General features: G+C 36.6%; 1 protein-coding gene across 1 annotated transcript in view; it reads right to left on the bottom strand.

Annotated features, from left to right (window-relative positions):
• Tex11 (testis expressed 11) overlaps positions 1–14,294 on the bottom strand; it is a gene marked incomplete at its 5' end in the record, with an annotated part of 374,380 nt that overhangs the window by 43,451 nt on the left and 316,635 nt on the right. The window contains 5 exon segments of the mRNA XM_005401706.1: positions 2,112–2,232; positions 2,451–2,464; positions 3,200–3,258; positions 4,539–4,552; positions 4,554–4,686. Coding sequence (XP_005401763.1) covers positions 2,112–2,232; positions 2,451–2,464; positions 3,200–3,258; positions 4,539–4,552; positions 4,554–4,686 — 341 coding nt within the window.

Raw genomic sequence — 14,294 nt, forward strand, 5'->3', positions numbered from 1 at the left:
ACGAGGTAAAGCTCACGGCTTAGCAATGAAATTTTCTCTTCCTCCCAAAAGAGAGTAAAAGAAAAGATAGAACATATTCAATGCTAAGGTTTCTGTTTCAATTTAAATTCACACAGAGAATAATTACATAGCCCTAGGAGAATGCTAGGCTACTCAGTGCAAGTTTGTAGCAGGTTGTCAACCTGCTATATTGTTCCACTATCATTCTGTTATGATTTGTAGATATTTATTTGCATATGAAAAAGCAGTTAAGTCCACAGCAGATCCTTAGGTATTAATATGGATGCAAATAATGACTTTCTGTGTGATTTTAATCTAAACTTCTCAATATTTATAGTTCCCTTATAATAGCAATATCACCTTTCCATGTGTATGAGCTGTTAAAGTTTACAATACACATCCTATTTCTATTCATTCTTACAACTCCGGTGCGGGGCAGTCAAGGCAGGTATTCATTCCTATTTTATGAGTGAGAAAGCCAAACAATAGGGAAATGATATTCATATACAAAAACAAACAACAATAAAACACTTAGACCTCATATTATGCACAGAATTTAACTCAAATGGATTACAGACTTCTGTTTAAGAAATAAAATGGGAAAACAATTGAGCAGACGTTTGTCCAATGAAAAAATGTAAACAGTCAAGAAGCACATGAACAAATGGTCAACGTGGAACTACAAGTCAAACCATAATGAACTACTATTCCATACTCACTAGGACGTCCACAATAAAAAAAAGATGCACTGGATGTGGTGGTGTAATCCCAGCTGCTCAGGCTGAGGCAGGAGGATTACACACTTAAGGCCAACCTGGGCAACTTGGTGAGACCTTGTCTTAAGAAGTAAAAATGACTAGAGATGAAGCCCAGTGTGACACGGGTTCAATTACCAGTTTAAAAAAACACGGGCACTAATAGTTCTGGCAAGGATGTAGAGCAATTGGAACACTCATACACTGTTAGTATGACTGTAAAATGGTGCGAACTCTTAGAAAACAGATTGCAGCTTTACCAAAAGTTAAGGGCTGGGGATTCAGCTCAGCGGCATAGCGCCTGCCTGGCAAGTGCAAGGTGGTGAGTTCGATTCCTGGTACCGGAAGAAAAAACAAACAAACAAACAAAAACAGTAAACAAAAGTTAAGCATGGAATAACCAAATGATCCAGCAGTTCACTCATAGGTGTATATCCAAGAGAACTGAAAACATATGCTACACAAAGACTTGTATACGACTGTACATAGCGCCAGCATTCATAGTAACCAAAAAATGTGAACAACTCGAATGTCTACCAGTTAATAAATAAAATGTGCTAAAACCATTTAATAGAATATTATTGTGAAAAAAGAATGAAATACCAATGATACTACAATATGAACAAACCCCCAAAACATTATATTAAGTGAAATTGGCAAAATGAAACTTTTTAAGGTAATGGAAATGTTCTAAAACCAAATTGTGCTGATAGTTGCAGAGCTGTATAAATTTGCTGAACTGTACACATACAGTAGGTGGACTTTATAATTAGCTTTACACCTCAATAAAGCTAATTTGTAAAAAAAAAAAAATCACTAAAAAAAAATCTGCACTAAAAAGAACAAGGAATCACCAAAGAGGGACTAAAAGATGTTTTCCCTGTCCCTTCTGTTTTTTCACCTGCCTGAGAAACAGCGGTGATGATAATAAGCTTTTCCGCAATGTTATTATCATCACATGGGAAGTAACAATTCTTCCAGGCTTTGAAAATATAAAACAGGGGCTGGGGATTTAGCTCAGCGGCAAAGCACCTGCCTGGCAAGCACAAGGTCGTGAGTTTGGTTCCCGGTACCGGAGAAAAACCAAAAAAAAAAAATATATATATATAAAACAATTCAAAATGCCTGGTGGTACTGCTATTTCTAGATAATCCATAGTATATTTGTATCAGAAAATTTCTACTTTTTCCTATTTATAGTTCATAAACCGAGGGAAATTTCATAGTGCATAGCTACACTGTAATGTGAATAGATCTCAAAACATATCAGAAAGCACTATTCTATTTAATTTCCAATATGCAAGACAATTCCGTTCTTTAAAATTCCCTGACAATTTAATAGCACCATCTGACTTACAGTGTGGCTAATAAGACGCAGAGCATCTTCAAAATGGCCCCAAACTTCTTCCAAGGGACAGAATTCTGCACTTGATACCTCATCTGACACTGAAAGGTTAATCAAATTGCGCATGCATTCGCTGAAAATCAAAAGAGAAAATCAACCCACAAGGAAAGAAATCATTGACTTTATGACTAAGATAAGTAAAACCTGGAGCTCATCCCAGACTAAGAGCTTCAAAACACTTCTGTTCTTCCTTCACTTTTATCTGGGCCCTAATATCAGAAGACAGATGTTTGAAGCTATGAAAGGGGTCAGCCAGTCTTTCTTTTTATCATGCCAGTGGTTGTCTTTCACTCTTTTTTAGTTTCCTGCATAAAAGAATCATAGCTGTTTATTATATTTTATGAACTGGTCCAATTTACAGGCATTTTAAAGCAACTTGTTTCTTCCACAAATGGCTAAGGGAATTGGGATTTAATTGAGAATAATTCCAGGGGAACTCTCAAGCCACAGAACGGAGGGGCTGTAATGAAGTTTTCCACAGGAAAATCACACATGTTCTTTTTCCATGTCTGGACGTGGAGAGTAAAATACTCTCCAGTAAACAATATTTTATTCAACATTTATTGGTGCTTTAAAAAAAGTGCTGCTGAAAAAAATTTCAGCAAATAAAGCAAAATGTTAACAATTATTAAATTTGCATGGTGGTTGCACTGGTGTTTATGTCATTAGTCTCTGTGCTTTTCTGAACACTTGGAATATTTAGTAATAAAAATAAGGGAGGTTCTTATATATATGCGTATATGTATATATATACGCATATATATATTCAAATATATATATATATATATGCATATATATATATTCAAACATAAAAGCACCTTTTTTTCTCTCTTTCCTTTGGGAAAACCAGACTCCTTGATCATACTAAATAATTTCTGCTCAGTATGGAGCTGTGCCCCCTCATCATCTTTTAAATTTACTTGGGGGAGGGCTTTGACTACAGTTCATCTGGCTATTAAAAAGCCTGCATTAGATACTGAATTATGTTTACTAACCTTTATTTCAAAACCTCAATTGATTCTTTTTGTGAAGCAATAAACCCTTTTCAAGGCCTTGAGAGCAACAGAAGGATAATATGCAGGCATTTCCACTGCTAATACTAAAGGAAGGTAAGAAAAAAGGTTGCAGATACCATCATCTTATCCATTGGTTTTGATCCCATGCTACAACTTGTTTCCTCTAATGAAACTTGCCTGAAACAGATCCACAAACCACGCATACAAGGCACGCACGCACCCGCACGCACACGCACAATAAAGATGAGTTTTATAAAATGATGAATCCACAGATTGTTTTAGAAAGAGCCTCTTCTTTCTGGGCGGACTAGCATTGCCAGGTTCCACCCTTTCTTCAGTAAACATCAACAGAAAGCCTGCTGTTCTTTCTGTGACCCTGCGTACAGTCAGGTGAAGCGACAGTCTCAGGAGTCACAGTCAAGGAAGGGCACACCAAGAAAGAGAGAGAAAGCGGATCAGTAAAAGGCACTAATCAATAGCAGATCTAACATGATATACTGGGGGTTTTTGCCAGATGCTAAACATAGGAAACATTTGACAAGAGAGTATCAGAAATAACTAACCCTAAAGCTTTCTGATTCTTTTATCAGGCCTCTAGAATTGGAGTTCCATTATACAGGATTTATACAGGAGCAGTGGTCATAATCATGCGTTCGTAAGGTACACATGCTTCATGGCTCTAGGAATTCTGTCTTGGCACGACTAGGGAAAGGCAAACGTGACTGTTGTGTGCGTGAGGTGACCTAGTACCTCTACGAACCACACTTCTGCTTCCTGAGCAGGGTGAGAGGGGAAAAGGGAAGATAGTTAGGCCATTTCCTACTGTGTACTCCCCCACGAAAGGCTTGGAGCCCTCAAATACCACTTACAGCTCAACCAGAAAGCTGAGAGTGGCAGTTGAGTTATACACATTTCCGATATTTCTCTGTACATTTTAAATACATCGCTAAGATTGTATCCCCTTTGATCAGTGAAGCGATTACTATTTCTAGCTAGCTGAGAAAAACCTAACATTCTGAAGTTTGAGCTCCCCCTATTGTGTAGTTACATAATTAAATTCCACACACAGAATAACCGTGAGTGCGTATTATGAGCAATGCACTTCCCTAGAGTTTATAAATACAATGGATACATGTAATTATTTCTCATGACCCTAAGGAGATTATACTCTCATAGAGTGAAAAAGATAATTGCACACAGGACTGTAATACAAAATAGTTTAAGGGTGCCACTAGAGAGAGAGAAAAAAGTTCTGGGAAGAAAAATTGTTCACCACCTGGAGGTAAGAAGAGTAAAGAAAGCAAAGAAAATAGCAGGATCTAAATGGGCACCAGCCTTACAAAAGCATAAATATAGCCCATACGTGCGATTGTTTCACGTTTCACCTTCTAAATGAGGCAGCTCCCACACCGATTCCAGGAAACTGTCCAGCGACGGATCATTCATTTTGGCTTTAACTTCAAACTCGTATAATAGAAGCAGTGTCGCACATGGATCATTTGAGAAGTCCCCTAAGAAAGGGGAAAAAAATTGCAACATTCTCTGTGATTTCATTGCAGTATTCTTTTCTGTTCAGTCTCTCTGTAGACATTTTCCTTTTCCGGAAAATTAATTTTACTTTCAATTTGAAGGTCATCCCAGCCTCCGAAGATAGGCTTTTAAAACATTTTCAAATCTGTAAGCTTATTGCTAATTTCAGCACCCTTAATGCATTCACTAGCACTGTGTACACATTGTCTGAACCTTTTTCCATGATGCTAAAAATTAGCCTGAAAAGGTCCTGCTACTGTCATTAAGGTTCAAATTAAAACCAAATGTGTAACTGCCTCTGCGAACATGCAACTATGCCTATGCTCACCCTCATGACTGAGTTAAATGGAAGACATGATGCAGTGGTTTTCCTTCTAGCCAAGTAGAAGTTTCCAAACCGTTTCATTCAGTTATTTATTTATTTATTTATTTATTTATTTGGTTTTTCTCCGGTACCAGGAACCGAACTCACGACCTTGCGTTTGCCAGGCAGGCGCTTTTGCCCCTGAGCTAAATCCCCAGCCCCAAATCGTTTCATTTAGTCAGTCAATAGTACTTTCTGAGTATCACCACAGGAAGAATCTTATATCAGATGACATGAACCATACTAGGTAGAGAGTTTTCACTCACCCTTGGTAGGGTGAATATTAAAATAGTTTTAAAGTATAGCATGCATACAGTAAACTGAATGAAGAGCTCTAAGATTTAGCAAACAGCGTAATGAATTCTCACGTATGTTTAAACTTATTCAATCACTACCCAGATCATGATAAAGAACAACTTCCAACACTTTAGAAAGTTCCTTTGTGCTCCTTTCCAGTCAGTGTCACTTCATGAGAGGTAACAAATATTTTTACTTCTATCCCAATTGATTTCATTGCTCTTTTTGTTTGTTTGGTTTTTTGGACAGGGTCTCACTTGCTAGTGCAGGCTGGCCTTGAACTCACTATGTAGCCCAGGCTGGCCTCAAACTCCCAGCTATCCTCCTGCCTCAGCTTCCTGAGTACTGGGATTATAGGCACCACGACACCCATTTTGGTCATTAATTAATGTAAACCATGTGTAATAGTCAAAAGTTTCCATTTTACTACTTTACTGAAAGGAAAATCCTTTAGTGTAACACTTCTAGTAATAGCACATCCTCATTTTGACATAATTTATCCTATTCATGTAATTAGTACTACACTTAACAAAATTTTTTTCCGGACTCTAAGGCTTTCTTTACCTTTTATGAAGTATGACTGAAGTGTTAACTCTTTCAGAGTTCTTTAAAACAAATTTGAAGCCAGGCGTGGTGGCACACACGTATAACACCAGCTACACAGCAGGACGCTGAGGAAGGAGGATTGCAAATTCAAGGTCAGCCTGGAGACTTAGTAAGATTTTATCCTAAAATAAAAAAATAAAAAGCTGAAGCTCAGTGGCAGAGTCCTTGATTAGCATGTGCAAGACCCTGGATTCAGTCCTCAGCAAGGGGGCAAGGGAAGGGTTGAAATTTTAATTTCACCTCGAACCTGTTTGATTAAAATGAATAGAATTTCACTACTGTATGAGTTAAAACAAAAAACAGAATAAAAAGCAAAAGTGGCATCTATGTACTCAGCAAATTATTTCATAAGCCATTTACACTGCATCACAGTTCCAATTAGCATAAGAACAAAACTGGTTCCAAGTGTTTGGCAATTTGACTGCAAGCTTTAAATCATAGTGTGACGCTTCTCAGCAACTCCTCTCTAAGAAAATGGAGTGTGGATAAGTACAAAAATTGGTGTATCAGTAGGTGGTATTATATGTAGTCAAGATATAAAGAGAATTCTTCATAAAATTAGGTTTGAAAATGCAGAACGTCTTGATAATCACTAGCTGTCTCAAAGGCTAAAACCAGAAAAATGGAGAAAATAGAAGTATTCATTAATATTATTTTGCTTTGAGAAGCCAGAAATTATTCCATTCCAAGAAATAAGCAATAATGATAAAAGATATGACTAATATACTTTATCTCTTTTCAGCCAAATCACACTTTTCACCTCAGAGAGGGCAATTTTAATATCTTTTTCTACAATAGACCCCATTTTAAATCACTATCTATAGAGTTAATAATCTAAAGTCATTTTTCTCCACAGGATGTCTTTATTTCAGTAAAAAAGCTGCAAAAATGGTAAATGACTAAATCAGGTATAAAAAATTTGTACTTCAGGTTGAATATCTCTTATCTGAAAATGCTTATAACCAGAAGTGTTTGGAGTTTTCTCAGATTTTGAATACATAGATAAGATATCTTGAGGATGAGACCCAAGTCTAAACACAAAATTTATGTTTCGTATACATCTGCTCCATGTAGCCTGAAGATAATTTTATGCAACAGTTTTAGTGCACTTGTGTTTCAACTATAATCCACACATAAATTCAGGTGTGAAAATTTTCACATTTAATATTATGCCTATGCTTGATGCCTAACTTAAAAAAAGTTTAAGATTTGGGGGCACTTTGGGTCTTGGATTTTCAGATTGGGGATTCTCAACCTGTATAATAAATGCTAACCTATATATTAACATCCAATAAATACCCATAACCTTTGATAACCAAGCCTAACATTACTACAGTACTGAGATAAAAACTAGCAAGATTCTTCTATACGGTTAGATTTAATTTAGCAAATTAATACCATTATGAAATCCAAAGAAACCTCAGCATAATTTTTCAAGTAATTTTTCTCTGATTGCAGAGTATGTTCATACTTTCAATCTTTTTGAAATTGTTTAGCTTTTGCAAACTAAACAATTTTCTAGATTTTTTGTTTCTTCTTTTGCTGCTTCTTTCTGGATTCGATTATCTTGGTCTATTTCCAGGACAGTGGAGCACTCGCTTGGAACAGTGGAGCAGGGGCCAAATAACTGTTTTAAGGCAGCCATGTGTGTTCTTTGCGGCCCATTCCACAGCATACTCAATGAAGCTTTATGTCAAACAGCTTTAGGAAAATGGAGGCTTGAGTAATATCCTGGGCTTACACAATCTCAAAAGAGCCTTGGTTACTTGTCTTCTTTCATTCCACCATACACTTCTGAGAGGTTTAAATTCCTAACACGGCCACTGGCCTATGAGAACCCCATTCGCTCATGCCTCTCAGCCTTAGCAAGCAGTGTGGCCCAGCAGGGCTCATATTGCTGAGGGTCACTGGGAATCATGGGTTAGAGCCCCCGCACCTTGTGCTGCCCGCTCCACGGCCATTTCTACTGAAATAGGGATAACATCATAGCACCAGCTGCCACCATCTTCCCCTGTATTATAGCACAGACTCAGACTCCCTGCCATACTTTTAAGTTTTTTGAGGTCTGTTTTAAGATTTGGAATATGGTTTATGGTGATGAATGTTGCACACACATTTGAAAAAAAAATGTGCATTTTGCTATTGTGAGGTAAGGTGTTCTATAAATATCATCAGATCAAGTTGCTTGGTAGCTGTTCATGTGTTCTGTATCCATATTGAGTATCAGTTGGCTTATTCTACTGATTACTGAGGGAGGAGCATTAAAGTTCTAACTATTAGAATAGTATTGGATTTGTCTATTCCTCATTTTAGTTCCATCAATTTTTGCTTCATGTATTTTGCAGGTCTGTGAAGCAATTGCATTCACAATAGCAATAAAAAGAATAAAAACCTTATTCACAAGACAATACTGTCTTCTTAGGGAATTCGATAAAATGTCATTAGAATTAATAAACAAGGGGCTGGGGATTTAGCTCAGTGGCAAAGCGCCTGCCTGGCAAGCACAAGGTCATGAGTTCGGTTCCGGGTACCAGAGAAAAAAAAAAGAATTAATAAACAAGTTCAATAAGATCAATATACAAAAATGAATTCCGTTTTTATAGATCAGCAATGAGCAAGCTGAAAATAAAATGAATTTTATTTGCAATAGTTTAAAAATAAAATACTTAGGAATAAACTGAACCAACTGTATGACTTGTACACTAAAAACTATAAAACATAATTGAAAATATGATGTCATAAAATGAAAAAATATCCTATGTTCACGTATTAAAGGATTTAATACTGCTAAGGTGACAATATTCCGCCAAATGATGTGTAGATTCATTACAGTCCCAATCAGAATCCTAGCTGGTGATGTTTTCCCCGAAAGGGGAGTGGCTGGGAACCCAACAGGCTGATTGTAAAATTCATATGGAAATTCAAGTGTAGCCAAAACAAGCTTGAAAGAAGAACAAAGTGGAATGACTAAAACATTTCTTGATTTCAAAGCTTACTTCCGAGCAATCATAACAAGACGTCAGGCTACTGGCATAAGGATAGACATATACATCAACAAAAGAGAATTGGCAATCTAGAAATACGAACATGTGTCTTTCACCAACTAATTTTCCACAAAAGAGAAAAGCCGCGTGATAATGAAGTTGGAGCCTTCCCTCATACCACAGAGAGAATTAACTCAAAATGGACCAAACATCCAAAAGTGAGCTAAAATGCTAAGGTTCATAGAAAACACAGGGGCAAAACTTCATGACTTTGTATTCGGCAATGGACCCTTAAATGTGGCATCAAAAGTCCAAGCAACAAGAGGCAAATAGGTAAGTTGGAACACAAGGTATTTCAAAGAACACTATAAAAAAGGGAAATAGCAATTTGGAAAATCAGAGAAAATATCTGAAAATCGTATATCTAATCGAGGCAATAATAAACAGATAAACCACTTAAAAATTGAGCAAAGATTCTGTGATATTTGCATATGGTTTGTTCTCTCCACAAAGCACAGTGAAATTTGATTGCCATTGTGGTCATGTTCTGAGGTGAAGCCTTTCCGAGCTGATTAGGTAGTTAAGAGGGATTAAGGGATTAAGGGACTGGGTGAATGCTTATTCTCAAGGGACTGAATGAATTGCCGTAAGAGCAGATGAAGTGAGCCTCTTTGCTAAGAGGCTACTTCCTTGTGTTTTGTCTCTTCTGTATGTACTTGTTTCCTTCTTCGTTTTCTACCATGTTATGCAGATACCTCTGCTATGTCTTTGGACTTTCTGTTATTCAGAATTATGAGCCAAAATAAACTTATTTCCTTTATAAATACCTAGTCTCAGCACTCTGCTATTGCTATTCTGCTATAGCAACATAAAACAAACTAAGATAAACTTTGGTTAGATATTTCTCTAAGGAAGATACATATACAATAGCCAATAACCACTTGAAAATATGCTTGATATTACTGGTCATAAGAAAAATTAATCACCAGAAAGTGAAAACCACAACAGGGTACCACTACACACTCATTAGAATGGCCAGACTAAAAAAGATAATATAAGTGTTGTCAAAGAGTTGGAGAAATCTGAAAGCTCATTGTTGCCGGTGGGTGTGTAAAACAGTGCAGAGACACTGGGAAACACTTAAATGATTAAGCATAGAGTTAACATATAAGCTAGCAAATCCACTGTGAGGTATACACCCAAGAAAAGTGAAAGTGTCTCCACACAAAAAGCTGTATATGGTTACAGCAGCATTACTTATAGTAGCCCAAAGTCTTCATCTATTCATGAATGGATTAACAAAATATGGCACATCCATACAATGTAACCTTTGACAATAAAAAGTATAAAAGTACTGGTACATGCTCCAATAAGGATGAACTTTGAAAATATGCCAAGTAAAATAAGCCAGTCACAAACCATGTGTTATATGATTCCATTTATGTGAAACATGTGAAACCTACTATAGAAAGTAGATTAGTTGTTATTTCAGGCTTGTAGGGGAAATGCAAGGATAGATAAAAGGCTCAGAGCTTCTTTCTGAGGCAATGAAATTTTCCAAAACTGATTGTTTATGGTAGTTGTATATATTAGTGTATATACTAAAAACTATTGAATTATACACTAGTGAAAGGCATAGCAAGTGCATTCTATCTTAATAAAGTTGTTTTCCAAATTGAATTCATATTTTGTATATTCTCTGGTATTCAACGTTTTTCCTCATGATAATGTCTGTAATATTCACCCATTTTTTTGTATCAGAAGTTGGTTCCTTTTATTATTTTGCAGTTTTCCATTGCATGAACGTAACCACAATTTATTTAATCCAGCTGCCTATTGATTAACAGTAGAGTTATTTCAAAGTTTTCGCTCTTTTACATAGAGCTTTTGCACATTTTTACACAATTTTGGTGACTAGATGTACTCATTCCATCTGAGCATATATTTAAGGGGTGATGCTGCAGGGTAATGGTTGGAATATGGACCTGTTTGGTTCTAACAGATACCCTCAAACAGTTTTCCAAAGCAGTTGTACCAAATCCACTTCTGTCAGCAATATATCCGAGTTCCAGTTGCTTTACCTTCTCATGAACACTTGGTATTTTAATTGCAATCATGTCAGTAGCTGCACACATTGTAGTCTCAGTTTGCATTTCCTTGATGTGTAATGATGCTGAACATCTCTCCCTTTGCTTATTGACAATTTTTATCATCTTCTATGATGTGCCACTCAGTTCTTCTGTTCAATTTTTATTGGGTTGTTTGTCTTTTCTTGTGGAGTTATGGTTCTTTACTTTGGAGATTGTCAAGGTAATATATTAGCTCTTCCTGCCTGTGGCTTGTATTTTTCCTTTCTCAGTGGTATACTTTGACAGTTTGAAGTTTTCAACTGTCATGAAGTCTACTTTGTCAATGTTTTCCTGTAGTTAGTAATTTTTGATATTTTCCTCCTGTGCTTCTCCTTAGAAATATTATTGTTAACACTATGACCCATTTTTTTGAGACGACATCTTGCCATTTTGGCCTTGAATTCCTGGGTTCAAGCAATCCTCTTGCCTCAGCCTCTCAAGTAGCTGGACTTACAGGTGCACACAACCATGCCCAGTTTATCTCAAATCAGTGTTTGTACATGTGAAGAAAGGATCAAGGTTCATTTTTCCCCATATAGACATTTAATTGTTCCAGTACTTTAAGATATAAGGAACCTTTCCCCATTGTATAGCACTGGGCGATTTTGTTGCAAATCAAATGACATGTGTAGGTCTATTTCTGGACTTTATTCTGGACTTTGTTTCTGTGGTATTTTCATTTGGTCTTTGTTCAGTTAGAAAATACACTTAGCAGTTAGTGCTAAATGGTATTCCACTGCATACAAAGTATGATTGAAAAACACAATGAATCTTCTGATTTTAAAATTTTATTACAGTAAAAAACAGATTGCCATTAATCCTCCCCCAACACTCCCACTTGCTTTGAACCCATTTATCCTATTGCTGTTTCCGCTTTCTGAAGCAGTTCTGGAAGCCCTTTTGCGTGTCTTTAGTTGTGCTGTTGTGGCTGCCTCCATGTCCTGAATCAATGCAACTGATTCAAATCAATTTACTTTTCATGGTCATTTTGACTGCAGAGAAGAGCCAGAAGTTGTATGGTGCCAGGTTTGAATACAGTGGATCAGGACATACCATAATGGTTTTACAAGCCTGCCTTTCTGTTAGATGGCACTTGGCAGCCGCACATTGTACCTTTGATTACACTTCATAAAGACACTCACAAAAAGGACTTCCAGACTATTTCCGAAGGAACAACAACATCGGGATAAGGGTGTTCAAAGCGAGGCGCACTATTTGGTGGGGGGTTAATAGCAATGTATCTTTTACTATAATAAATTCCTAACGTTTAAACATTCACACTATATTATGATCACTCCTTATAGATGTACTCATTTGTTTGGACATTTCAGGTTATTTTTATTTTTTCATTATGTAGTCCATTCCTGACAATGGCAGATTGGCTGGTTCATAATGAGAGTTTCAAAGTCATTGTTTAGAAATTGCTCCAGTGTTATTTTAATTTGCATGTGGACGGTGATGTTGAGCAGTTTGTCATGTATTTATTGGCTATTTATTCTTCTGTGAAGTGTCTATTCATTTTCCTTGCTAATTTTTTGATTGAGTCTTTTATTGGGGGCCTAATTTTTTCAGTTCTTTATATATTCTAGATAGCAGCCCTCTAAGGAATAGCTGACAAAAAAATTTCTCCATTGTATAGGTTGTCTCTTTACTCTGTTGGTTGTTTCTTTTGCTGTGCAGAAGCTTTTTAATTTGGCATGAACCCATTTGTTGATTCTCAGTATTATTTCCTGTGCAACCAGGTTTCTGTTCAGGCGGTCCTTGTCTATGCCTATGATTTCATGAGTCTTACTCATTTTTTCTTCCAACAGGTTAAGTGTGTCTGTTTTGATGCTTAGCTTTGATCTATTTTGATTTTAGTTTAGTACATGGTGACAGGTATGGGTCTAGATTCAATCTTTTGCCTGTGGATAGCCAGTTTTTCAGACACCATTTATTAAATGGTGACTATCCTTCTTCCAGTGTGTTTTGATCCCTTTGTCAAAGATCAGACAGCTGAATCGCTTGGAGTTTATGCATCCTGTATTCTGTTCCATTGATCTTCATGTATGTTTTTGTGCTAGTAGATGAATGGATAAAGAAAATGAGTTACTTATACACAATGGAGTACTACTTCGCCATAAAGAAAGACAAACGAGTCATTTGTAGGGAAATGGATGTAACTTAAGACCATAATGTTAAGTGAAATAAATCACACACATAAGGCTAAATGTCACATGGTTTGTCTTATATGAGAAACCCAAATTATAAATGAAGATAGACAATGAAAAACAATAGATTATAGTAAGTAGGGAGATAGATCTTTCTCAAATGGGAGGAAGATCAAGAGACAGAGGGAGGGGAGAAGAAAGGGAGTGAAAGGGGATAAAAAAGAATTAAAATTATAATGTACATGTACCAACTCCACACAAGGAATGTACACATTTTGTACTGTAAACATGTACCAATAAAATAAATAAAAAGAAATCACTCCACTATTACGAGCCCTTCAGATAGGTAATATTCCCAGTCAATGTATATCCAGGGCAAGGATTATTAGGCCCACATCCCAGATACAAAAATTAAGGGTGAGAGATTAAATAATCTGCCCATAGACACATAGTAAATTAATGGAGAGTTAGGAATATCATCCCAGATGATCTGATACACATTCCACTACTAGAAAACACACAGGGAAGAAGAATGACTATGATTAGAAGTTTGGAGAATAGCATCTTGAGTGAGTAATTTTTGAAGCATTTGGTCTAAAGAAAGATAGCCTAGACAATACTATGCAACTGGTCTTCAATCAAGATAATCACAGATAATTTTTCTTGGTCTTTTTGAGACAGGGTCTCGCTATGCAGTTCAGGCTGGCCTTGAGCTCACTTTGTAGCCCAGGTTGTTTTCGAACTCACAGTGATCCTCCTGCCTCAGCCTTAACACAGATAGTTTCTAAGAGGTAGCAGGGAAAGGGTGATAAATGAAACCTAAGAAATAAAAATAGGTTACTGGGAGGCCTGGAATAACTCCAGTGCAGTGTTGAATGGAAGTGATGGTAGTGCACATCCATTCTCATTTTCTGACTCTGAAATGTGAAATGAGTGCTGTGTTTCTCTTTAGATAATGTTTACCTTTAGATAATGTTTAGTTTGTTGAATGTTTTCATCAGGGATGGCTATTAACATTTTCAAAATGCTGCTTCTGCACATACTTTTTGATGTCTTTGT

Source organism: Chinchilla lanigera, unplaced genomic scaffold (genome assembly GCF_000276665.1).
Source record: "Chinchilla lanigera isolate Chin_1 unplaced genomic scaffold, ChiLan1.0 scaffold00074, whole genome shotgun sequence".
NCBI classification, from domain to species: domain Eukaryota; kingdom Metazoa; phylum Chordata; class Mammalia; order Rodentia; family Chinchillidae; genus Chinchilla; species Chinchilla lanigera.